This window comes from Oncorhynchus gorbuscha, unplaced genomic scaffold (genome assembly GCF_021184085.1).
Source record: "Oncorhynchus gorbuscha isolate QuinsamMale2020 ecotype Even-year unplaced genomic scaffold, OgorEven_v1.0 Un_scaffold_1925, whole genome shotgun sequence".
Lineage (NCBI taxonomy): Eukaryota > Metazoa > Chordata > Actinopteri > Salmoniformes > Salmonidae > Oncorhynchus > Oncorhynchus gorbuscha.
Genome location: NW_025746572.1, coordinates 49444 through 60369, shown reverse-complemented (window position 1 = coordinate 60369; position 10926 = coordinate 49444). Strand labels below are relative to the sequence as shown.

The following is a 10926-nucleotide window of genomic DNA, read 5'->3' as shown; positions in this document are numbered from 1 at the left end:
GTGCTTGGCTCTGCCCACCACCTTGCTTGTTCTGCCCAATAGATTAATTTGTTCCCGTTTGAAACGACAGGCTGTGGTCTATCTTGGTTTAAGTATAAAGACGATTTTATTGAGCCGCTCGGACCTCGGAAATCTCCGACTTCGGAGCGTTCAAGCAGAGACACTTTCGAGGAGATGGGAAACCGCATGAACGACCAATGTGTTCGTTGCCCATGCGTCGTCAATGGGCCGCGTGGTGCATTCTGGGTGATTCTGGGAGAAGGAGCGTTCTCCTTCAAATAGTTAATGGGAGTTAATTGGGCGCTAGCGCAAAAACCAAACATTCGCATTAATTTCGTCAAAAAGAAGTACAACATGCTACTATTTTCCAATATGTGAGATAATTAACTTGTTCTCTGTAATATCATATAGCTTTGGAATCATGATATTACGTACTCTAATATCTCTGGTTCAAGACAACCGCAAACTCGAGAAAAAAAACAAGCCCCGGCCTGAAGATCACTAACTTCATGATTTGACATCGTTTTTTTCCGAGTCCCAGTTTTGTTGAAAGCACCATTACTTCCTCATTTGTTTCGTATCACTGTCTAACTAATCAATGAAAAGGGACATCACTGTCACCTGTTGGTATGGAATGAGAAGTAGTGAATAAAATACAAAAAAATACAGTGGGACAGTTTGGAGGGTTATCTGGCAAAGCGGTCCATTTTTTTTCTTCTTAAAATAACACACTGTTGTTCGAATCCCACATTTGATCTCATAGCGAACCTGTTACAAAACGATATAGAAGCTAACATTTCCCAGATGTAACAGCAGGCGGCAGTAATGCGCTCGCTTTGTATTTATTATGACGAAGAACAAGAACAAGAATCGCACCGTTTCATTGTGACGTAAACACAGAACCATGAAGGTAACATTCTAAGAACTTCGTTTTACAATCGATTTTCTATCACAGCTACGAGCGAAAGACATCGGTGAAAATGTTCAAAGGGTGGGGAACGTGGCTGGGTATGGAGAACACCTCGACGACAGAGGAGAGCGAAGTGGCTGACGTTGCTGTGGAGGAGAAAATTGTTCAAGACCAAAATGAAGTAAACAAACAACACGAACCTCCAGCAACAGAAGAACTGGGGCAGGAGGACGGAGACACCGTCCAACTCATCTCTCAGCAAGCTAAAGGATTCGGTGGTAAGGAAGATTATAGATGGTTTCATTTATATTCATGTGAAAAGTGATTAACAGACTGATCATGATTATGTAGGCCTAAGAGACAACAATACATTGTTTGCCTGGCAAAACTTGAATGACAATGCCATCTGAAGCTGAGAATTGATCCAGGTTTTATATTCTTGTTACATATACAGGCTTAATATTCAACTTTGCCAGCAATGCTACCAAGAAGATCTCCAACTCTGTGGCAGAGACCGCACACACCATCAAGAAGAGCGTGGAAGAAGGGAACATAGATGGAATTTTTGACAAGGTGCATGGCATACTAAACTTTCCTGAATCCTGTTTGACAAGGAGGGTTTTTTAGTGTTAGCATCGGTTGCTATGTAACATCCCTCTGGTGTTTGCTCAAAACCGCTGATTTCTTGAAGCTTTGAGGTTTCTGTCTTGTAAACATCACATGTCTGTGTTTCTGTTTTCCAGACTATTTTGGGGGATTTCAAAAAAGAACAGGACAAATTTGTCCAAGAAAAGAAAGCTAAGAAATCAGGTCAGTGTGGAGACATAACATCATATCCACTTGAGATTAGCTTACCTTCCACTCCTTGTACTCTGTGTCCTCAAATCAACATTTGTCATGTGCACAGCAAGGTTATTATTTAGTGTTTTTTTTTATATTCGTTTCTATTCATTTCCAGATTTTTATTTGACCTTTGGTTCATTTATTTAGTTTTCAGATCCACTTGATTCGTTTTTATTTGGTTAATGTTTTATGAAAATATTAATATTTTCGTTTTCATATGATTTTGTTTTAGTGTTAGGGACAGACAGTAGCCTATGCATGGGACGCTAGTAGCCTGTGTGTGTATATGTATAGTTGTTTTGTTTTGGGGATGTCACTTCCTGCCACTGGGGGGGGCAGTAATAGGTTTAAAGGAAGACTCATCGAGATGGCGTACAGTCCCGTACCCCTTCAAACATTCAACCTCCAGCTACGTACCCCCTCTAGCACCAGGGTCAGCGCACTCTCAAATGTTGTTTTTTGCCATCATTGTAAGCCTGCCACACACACAATATATGATACATTTATTAAACATAAGAATGGGTGTGAGTGAGTTTGTCATCACAACCTGGCCCGTGGGAAGTGACAAAGAGCTCTTATAGGACCAGGGCACAAATAATAATCATCAATCATTTAGCTCTTTATTTAACCATCTTACATATAAAACCTTATTTGTTCATCGAAATTGTGAATAACTCACCACAGGTTAATGAGAAGGATGTGCTTGAAAGGATGCACATAACTGCAATGTTGGGTTGTATTGGAGAGAGCAGTTTTAAATCATTTTCAACACACAGTCTGTGCCAGTATTTCCTTTTCATGCTAGTGAGGGCCGAGGATCCAGTCATTTCACATAGGACTTACAGTCATGTGTGCATACATATCGGTAAGTGGACTGGAGGCAGGGCATGAAAGGGATAAAGAATCAAGTTGTTTGTGTCATCCGTTTCAGGAAAGTACCTCCGTAATTGTGGTTATCATATTTGCGCCTCTTCGATGGTCCAATGTCCCTGTCTGTTGTTTGGTGCTTTCCCGGGTAAGGGGGCAGTAGCTTGGTGCTTTCCCGGGTAAGGGGGCAGTAGCTTGGTGCTTTCCCGGGTAAGGGGGCAGTAGCTCTTCTGCTGCATCGGAATCAAATGGGCAACAGCTACATAAGGACAGTTAGTGGAATTCCTGCGAGAAAGTAACGGTTAATGTGATTGGATGTTAATTATTTGACTCGGCTACCTGTATTTGACATCGTGTTATTTCTGGGGCAGGGTAGCCTAGTGGTTAGAGTGTAGAGGCGGCAGCGTAGCCTAGTGGTTAGAGTGTAGAGGCGGCAGGGTAGCCTAGTGGTTAGAGTGTAGAGGCGGCAGGGTAGCCTAGTGGTTAGAGTGTAGAGGCGGCAGGGTAGCCTAGTGGTTAGAGTGTAGAGGCGGCAGGGTAGCCTAGTGGTTAGAGTGTAGAGGCGGCAGGGTAGCCTAGTGGTTAGAGCGTTAGAGGCGGAGGGTAGCCTAGTGGTTAGAGGTAGAGGTTCAAAGCCTGAGTCACAAGGTACAAATCTGTCGTTCTGAGGCTGAACAGGCAGTTAACCCACTGTACCTAGGCTGTCATTGAAAATAAGAATTTGTTCTTAACTGACTTGCCTAGTTAAATAAAGGTTTAAAAAATATATAAATTGACTGTTTGAAAATGTGAAGAAAATAAATATATATATATATATTTAAATGTGAACCACGTTTTTATTTGGCGTGCCCCCGTTTGGGAATGTCGATCATATATATCCAACTCATCACACGATGGGCCGTGTGTCTGCGGGTTTTCGCTCCTCTCTTGTACTTGACTGATGAATTATGGTCACTGATTTAGTAAAACACTCCCCTCACCTGGTTGTCTAGGTCTAAATTGAAAGGAAAAACCAAAAAACCAGCAGACACTAGGCCTTCTATGGAATGAGTTCAACACCCCGGCAGATGTAAACAGTAGTAGTGAGTCCAGCAACAACCAGGAAAGAGTCACTGCTGTAGTGAGTCCATTTAGCCTGGGTGACGGTGTGAGAGCAGTCTTCAGGGTAGCCAGTGGTTAGAGTGTGAGGCGGCAGGGTTAGAGCCTTCACTGCTGTTTTGGTTAGCTACCATGTTGTAGCAGTGTGAAGCGGAGATACTCTGGGTGACGGTGTGAGAGCAGTCTTCACTGCTGTTTTGGTCCGGTAGCTACCATGTTGTAGCAGTGTGAGCGGAGATAGGGTGCGGTGTGGAGAGCAGACTGCTGTTTTGGTCCGGTAGCTACCATGTTGTAGCAGGTGACGTAGATACTCTGGGTGACAGAGCAGTCTTCCGTCGTGCTCATTTCAGTTGGAGCGGATCACTTTTGTCAAGTCATTCTGGGGGGGAAATTGTCCGACTTGCCTTGTTGGAAAACCACATTAGTGTCTGACTTTTGACTGTCGCAGATGCACCTCCCCGGACTTCACTCCTCGATTTTCGTCTACAGTAATATGCTTTAGCCTTAACACTCAGTATGGCTACAGCCATTTAAAGTATAATTCCAGTATAGTTTTAGTTTTTCAAACGGGTTTGCTAATTATTTTATTTCAGTTTACTAAATTGTTTTTTCATGATTCGTTTTAGTTAACTAGTTATATACTGACAGGACACAACAGGTGTAAACAGTCAAGTGAAATGCTTACTTTCAAGCTCTTTCTCAACAATGCCGTATTCAATATCAAGGTAAAGAAATAGAAAAGTGTCAAATTCAGAATAGATTCTTTAAAAAAACAAAGAGAACAGAACCGATGCTAAGTCAGGTCAGGTAACACAATAAATAAAACCCACAGGAGAATGTACTCTACAGGCCAGTACCAGCACCATATCAATGTGCAGGGATACTGCTGATAAATGACACAGTAGAATGTTAGCTAAACAGACTGGCAACCTCAGACTCTTGAGATGATATACCAGTAAACATGATCATAGTTATATATATATATATATGTATGTATGTATATGTATATGTATGTATGTATATATATGTGTATATGTATTTATATATGTATGTATATATATGTATGTATGTATGTATGTATGTATGTATGTATCTATGTATGTTTGGTATATATATGTATGTGTTGTAGCAGTGTATGTATATATATGGGTGATGTGTATATATATGTAGTATTCATGCTGTTTTATGTAGCTATATGTTGTAGCAGTATGTAAGCGTAGATATGTATGTATGTATGTGTGTATGTAGCAGTCTTATGCTGTATTTGGTCCATAGCTACCATGTTGTAGCAGTGTGAAGCGGAGATACATACATATATATGATGTATGTGTATATATATGTAGTATTCACTATGTATATACATATAGCTACCATGTTGTAGCAGTGTGAAGCGGAGATACTCTATATATATATGTATATGTATATAGCAGTCTTATGTATATGTATTATGTATGTATGTATGTATGTATGTATGTATGTATGTATGTATGTATGTATGTATGTGATGTAGCAGTCTTCACTGCTGTTTTGGTCCGGTAGCTACCATGTTGTAGCAGTGTGAAGCGGAGATACTCTGGGTGACGGTGTGAGAGCAGTCTTCATGCTGTTTTGTATGTAGCTACCATGTTGTAGCAGTGTGAATATGTAGATACTCTATGTGACGGTGTGAGAGCAGTCTTCACTGCTGTTTTGGTCCGGTAGCTACCATGTTGTAGCAGTGTGAATATATAGATACTCTGGGTGACGGTGTGAGAGCAGTCTTCACTGCTGTTTTGGTCCGGTATATACCATGTTGTAGCATGTGAAGCGGAGATATATATGTATGACGGTGTGATAGTAGTCTTGTATATATATATATATACCATGTATGTGTATCATATGTATAAGTCATTATATATATATATATATATGTATATATATATATATATATTGTATGTATCACTTTTATATAGTGTATATATATATTATATGTATAATATATATGTCTATTGACTGTCGCAGATGCACCTCCCCCCGGATATACTCCTCGATTATCGTCTACAGTAATATGCTTTAGCCTTAACACTCAGTATGGCTACAGCCATTTAAAGTATAATTCCAGTATAGTATTAGTTTTTCAAACGGGTTTGCTAATTATTTTATTTCAGTTTACTAAATTGTTTTTTCATGATTCGTTTTAGTTAACTAAGTTATATAATGACAGGACACAACAGGTGTAAACAGTCATATGAAATGCTTACTTTCAATATTTCTCAACAATGCCGTATTCAATATCAAGGTAAAGAAATAGAAGTGTCAAATTCAGAATAGATTACATTTAAAAACAAAGAGAACAGAACCGATGCTAAGTCAGGTCAGGTAACACAATAAATAAAATATACATATGTATATATATATATATGTATATATAGTACCATATATATATGTATATGTATATATATGTATATGTATATATGTATGTATATATACATATGTACATATATATATACATACATAGATACATAGAATGTTAGCTAAACAGACTATAATACATACATACTCTATGAGATGATATACCAGTAACATGACATAGTTATACATATATATATATATATACATACATACATACATACATACATACATACATATGTACATACATACATACATATATACATACATATATATATATATACATACATACATACATACATACATGGTGGAACTAAAATGTTTTCTTCTTGTTCCCCTCCAGACACAGCTGTACCACCATGGGTTGGCTACAGTGAGGAGGAGACCATGCAGCAACAGATCCTGGCTTTGTCCGCTGTTAGTAGCATTTCTAACATTTTCTGTCCACATTGTGCACTTAAGAGTTTGTGATTTGATTCTATCCAATTGTATCTCATCACTGTCAGAGTGCATTGTGTTGATTGTACCTTTTCAATTTGATTTAAATTCATCACAACTTTATTGATCTGTTATTCCAGGACAGGAGGAACTTCCTGAGAGACCCACCAGCTGGAGTTCAGTTCCAGTTCGACTCTGAGCAGATGTATCCTATCGCCATGGTGATGCTGCAGGAAGATGAGCTACTGAACAGGATGCGCTTCGACCTGGTCCCCAAACAGTCAGCAGACAGCCATTACAAATCTAATGCATTACAAATCCATTATTGCACTTCAAACATGCCTCGATTCAACTCAGAATTATTTACAGATAGGGATTGCAGGCATAAAGTTGGCCTGTTGGCTAATGTTGGATGATGCCAATCCTGTCCATTGATAACATGTGGTCCTTCTGTAGCTCAGTTGGTAGAGCATGGCGCTTGTAACGCCAGGGTAGTGGGTTCGATTCCCGGGACCACCCATACGTAGAATGTATGCACACATGACTGTAAGTCGCTTTGGATAAAAGCGTCTGCTAAATGGCATATATTATTATTATTATATTATTATAAGCCTCTTAGCCTCTTTCAATTGAAAAAGAATGGTGAGCTATCGCTCAATCAGACGGGTTCACAAAGCTTGGACCAGCCATTGAAATTGGAAGAACTGTATACGTGTTTCCACCCATATTAAGTTATCGATTAACCCTTCAGTATATGTGTATGTTACTTACATATTCAATGCTCTGTATGTTTAGAGTGAAGGAGGATGTGTTCTGGAGGAACTACTTCTATCGTGTGTCCCTGATAAAGCAGTCGGCCCAGCTCACGGCCCTGGCAGCACAGCAGCAGGCTGTAGACCACAGAGAGGAGCAGAAGACCATCAGCCCGGAGGGTGTCAGCCTCACAGGTACTCTATTCTGTTCTATGGTTGCTCGGAATTCAGTTGGTGTGATCCTGACACGTCCCTAACTAAAAACACTGCATTGGTGTTATGTGCAAAGCAGAGCAATTGGTGAACTACTGTCAAGCAACAGTTTATAGCCTAACTTCTGTTTCATGTTATTGTTGTTTGTTGTCATGCAGAAAATACCATCAGACCAAAAACACCTCCAGTATCCATTAGTGACATTCCCAAGAGTGGAGAGGTGAGTCAATGTTTTGTTTTTCTGAAGAAAAGTCAGCCCCTTTGAATAATTCTGTGCACGTCTATATATAGACCACTGAAATACTGTGTAAATATCAAGTCAAATGTATGAAATGGTCTGGATTCTCTTTTTAATGTTGTTAAATAGCAGGAGGAAGAGGAGAATGAGATCTCCACCAGCCCTGGGGTCTCTGAGTTTGTGAGCGATGCCTTTGACTCCTGTAACATCGACCATGAAGACCTGAGGAAAGAGATGGAACAGCTGGTGCTGGACAAGAAGGAGGATGCTGCAACTCCAGAGGGTCAGTTCTAGAACTATTAGAACATATCTAGAGTAACAAACAACCAGCAAGAACTCCAGAGGGTCAGTTCTAGAACTATTAGAACATATCTAGAGTAACAAACAACCAGCAAGAACCAGAGGGTCAGTTCTAGAACTATTAGAACATATCTAGAGTAACAAGAACCAGAGGGTCAGTTCTAGAACTATTAGAACATATCTAGAGTAACAAACAACCAGCAAGAACTCCAGAGGGTCAGTTCTAGAACTATTAGAACATATCTAGAGTAACAAACAACCAGCAAGAACTCCAGAGTTATATTGGTTGATTTCACTGGAACCTGGAAAGAGCTTGGATTTAATATAATGGCTCAGGTGGTAGAGCTGGATGTTGAATTAGAGGAGAGTGAATGGCATGTTTAGTTGTTTTCTCTTCAGTCTGTAGCATTGATCTCATAATGCTGTTATTTGTTCAGAGGAGACAGCGGACTGGGAGAAGGAACTCCAGGCTGAGTTACAGGAGTATGAGGTGGTGACGGAGGCAGACAACAAAGATGACAACTGGGATAAAGAGATCGAGAAGATGCTTCAGTCGGACGAGTAGAGGTGACCGACCCGTCTTGCTTCAGTCTAGTATCTCTGATATGAGAGAGAGCACCACGAAGGATCAGAAACCATGACCTTGTCTAGTCTAGACCATAGAAATAGAATGGTATAGAAATGAAGGGAACCGCTGCATACAAACCATTAACTGTTTGTTTCAGCACACTCTAGAATGGGAACATCTATGGGGTGTATTCTGATCTGGTGGTGGTCAGGTGTTGAAATACTGTATAATATACATTTTCTGTCTGTACAGTTTAGTGGCTGGCTGTCATTTTAGCTGTGAACGTTTATGGCCGAGGAGGCAACTGACATATTGCATATTGTTATTTTTTCTCTATTCTGCTCTTTTCTTTTTCTGGAATTCTTTTGCAGTTGGGATGTGTACATCTATCCAAGTAATACTTGTTTCTGTGCTACTCAAATCCTGCTTTCAGTTTTTACCCTAATAAATATACTTCTTTCCAATTGTCTAAATGTCTTTCCTTAATGAAAGTTACAGACATATTGTTATATCTAAAGGGCTGTATAGGGAAGGGTTTTGTTTTGGTGTTGTTTATGCAACATGACAATAGGGTCAAGCAGCCCCGCCCCGCCCCGCCCCGCCCCGCCATTATATATTGCGTCACATCATAGCGACACACTCGGATGCCAGAGACACAGTCGATTTAAACAGTAAACACATACAGGTACAGTCTGGTACTTTATCGCCCTTTTCTGTGTTTCACTGACCCTACACAGATGATGTCTGTATTTCTAAATGATTGTAACACGTTACAGTCAAACAAAAGAGAAAACATGTTTTATTTACTAAGGAAGTCCATAGCATAGTTTGGCAGTGACAGGTTGTTAGCTTAGCATAAGTTGGCACAGTGTGGACTCACGCACCTGCCAAACCCAAACAGTTTGCGAATTATTGCTTGGTGGTATTTTCTTTCTATACTTACGTTCAATAATCCATACATCAATCAATACTTGATAGAAACACTTTAGTCCACACTTTTTGTTGAGTTGAATGTCAACGTTGGATTTGTTACTCAGCTAACAAGCTAACCTACAGCTAGCTCGTGTCAAAGCTAGCTAGCCTAGCATACCAAAGGTTACTGTGACTGACGTTATAGCTATGCTAACTAGATTATTTAGATCTGTGGCTCGCTAGCTACATCCATTAGCTTTAGCGTAGCCGATACATGGCGCAATGTTTTCCTATCAGTATAGCTATTAGCTGGGTAGGTAAAGTCACTTGAAATTGTTTGGAGGTTATTAGCTAACACGAATTGGCTAGCTAGTGCCTGCTAATAATATATCAAAATTAGCCAACGTTAGGTAGCTCGTTTTATTGCCACTACTGTGTGGCAAGTTTACTTGTTTGGGTGTTTATTTGTTTGGGTGTCTAAATTGTAACTGCAACAGCGGTGTTTAGGCTACATCCTTCACTTGTGTTCAGTCGGATAATGATTTTATCTTCGGTGTCCGGGTTATCTAGTCAGTTTTAACTAAATCAAGGAAATTGAGGGGTTCTTGTGCTGATTTATATGGCGAGTCCTTCTGTTGGTGCTGTTAGGTCTCGCACGTGGTAATCCTCAACTATCTTCTTAAAGGATTCTATCCCTTCTTGATTGTTGAGGGAACTGTGGTCCAGTGTTTCATTAATATATGAATAACTATAGTTACCACTACTGTCAATGCTGCCCTAGTTATTAGAATGATCTGTACTTGGTGACCCTTGGTCAGGTCAGAGTTAAAGGTGGGGACCTGTCTTGCCCTGCGAGAGTTGGTGCCTTGCTAGAGTCCGGACCAGAGACATAAAACGGAGGACAGCATGTGGTTGCTAACTTGCTGTCTCATTACTATTAATGTTTACATGTGTTGTTGAGGCTATTGAAATAATTTACACACCACTGACAAGATCAGGGAATGATCAAGTATGAACCGGTTCTGTTAACGATTTGAATCAATGCTTACTCACATGGTCAGGTGTACTCACATGGTCAGGCGTACTCATGGTCAGGGTACTCACATGGTCAGGCATGGTCACTCACATGGTCAGGGGTACTCACATGGTCAGGGGTACTCACATGGTCAGGTGTACTCAAATGGTCAGGGGTGTACTCAAATGGTCAGGTGTACTCAAATGGTCAGGTGTACTCAAATAGTCAGGGGTACTCACATAAGAGCATCTGCTAAATGACTTAAATGTAAATGTAATGGTCAGGTGTACTCACATGGTCAGGTGGATACGACCACCTATATTTCACTGAGTTAACTTTTCCTCTTTGCCAGTTTGGGACCAATATCATGGAGGCCGCAGGGTT

General features: G+C 40.3%; 1 protein-coding gene across 1 annotated transcript; it reads left to right on the top strand.

The window, feature by feature from the left end:
- Nucleotides 1-254: 254 nt before the first annotated feature.
- LOC124024557 (synapse-associated protein 1-like) lies at nucleotides 255-9079 on the top strand. The gene is made up of 9 exons (XM_046338473.1): nucleotides 255-1188; nucleotides 1365-1483; nucleotides 1654-1720; nucleotides 6450-6523; nucleotides 6685-6824; nucleotides 7340-7491; nucleotides 7668-7729; nucleotides 7877-8030; nucleotides 8485-9079. Exons 1-9 carry the CDS (start codon nucleotides 981-983, stop codon nucleotides 8610-8612), a joined length of 1104 nt encoding a protein of 367 aa, XP_046194429.1. The 5' UTR covers nucleotides 255-980; the 3' UTR covers nucleotides 8613-9079.
- Nucleotides 9080-10926: the final 1847 nt, after the last annotated feature.

Coding starts and splice junctions, on each gene's coding strand:
- LOC124024557 (XM_046338473.1), top strand. CDS start 981: ATGTTCAAAGGGTGGGGAACGTGGCTGGGTATGGAGAACACCTCGACG. Junction 6,825..7,339: donor TTCGACCTGGTCCCCAAACA/GTCAGCAGACAG, acceptor CTGTATGTTTAG/AGTGAAGGAGGATGTGTTCT. Junction 7,730..7,876: donor ACATTCCCAAGAGTGGAGAG/GTGAGTCAATGT, acceptor GTTGTTAAATAG/CAGGAGGAAGAGGAGAATGA.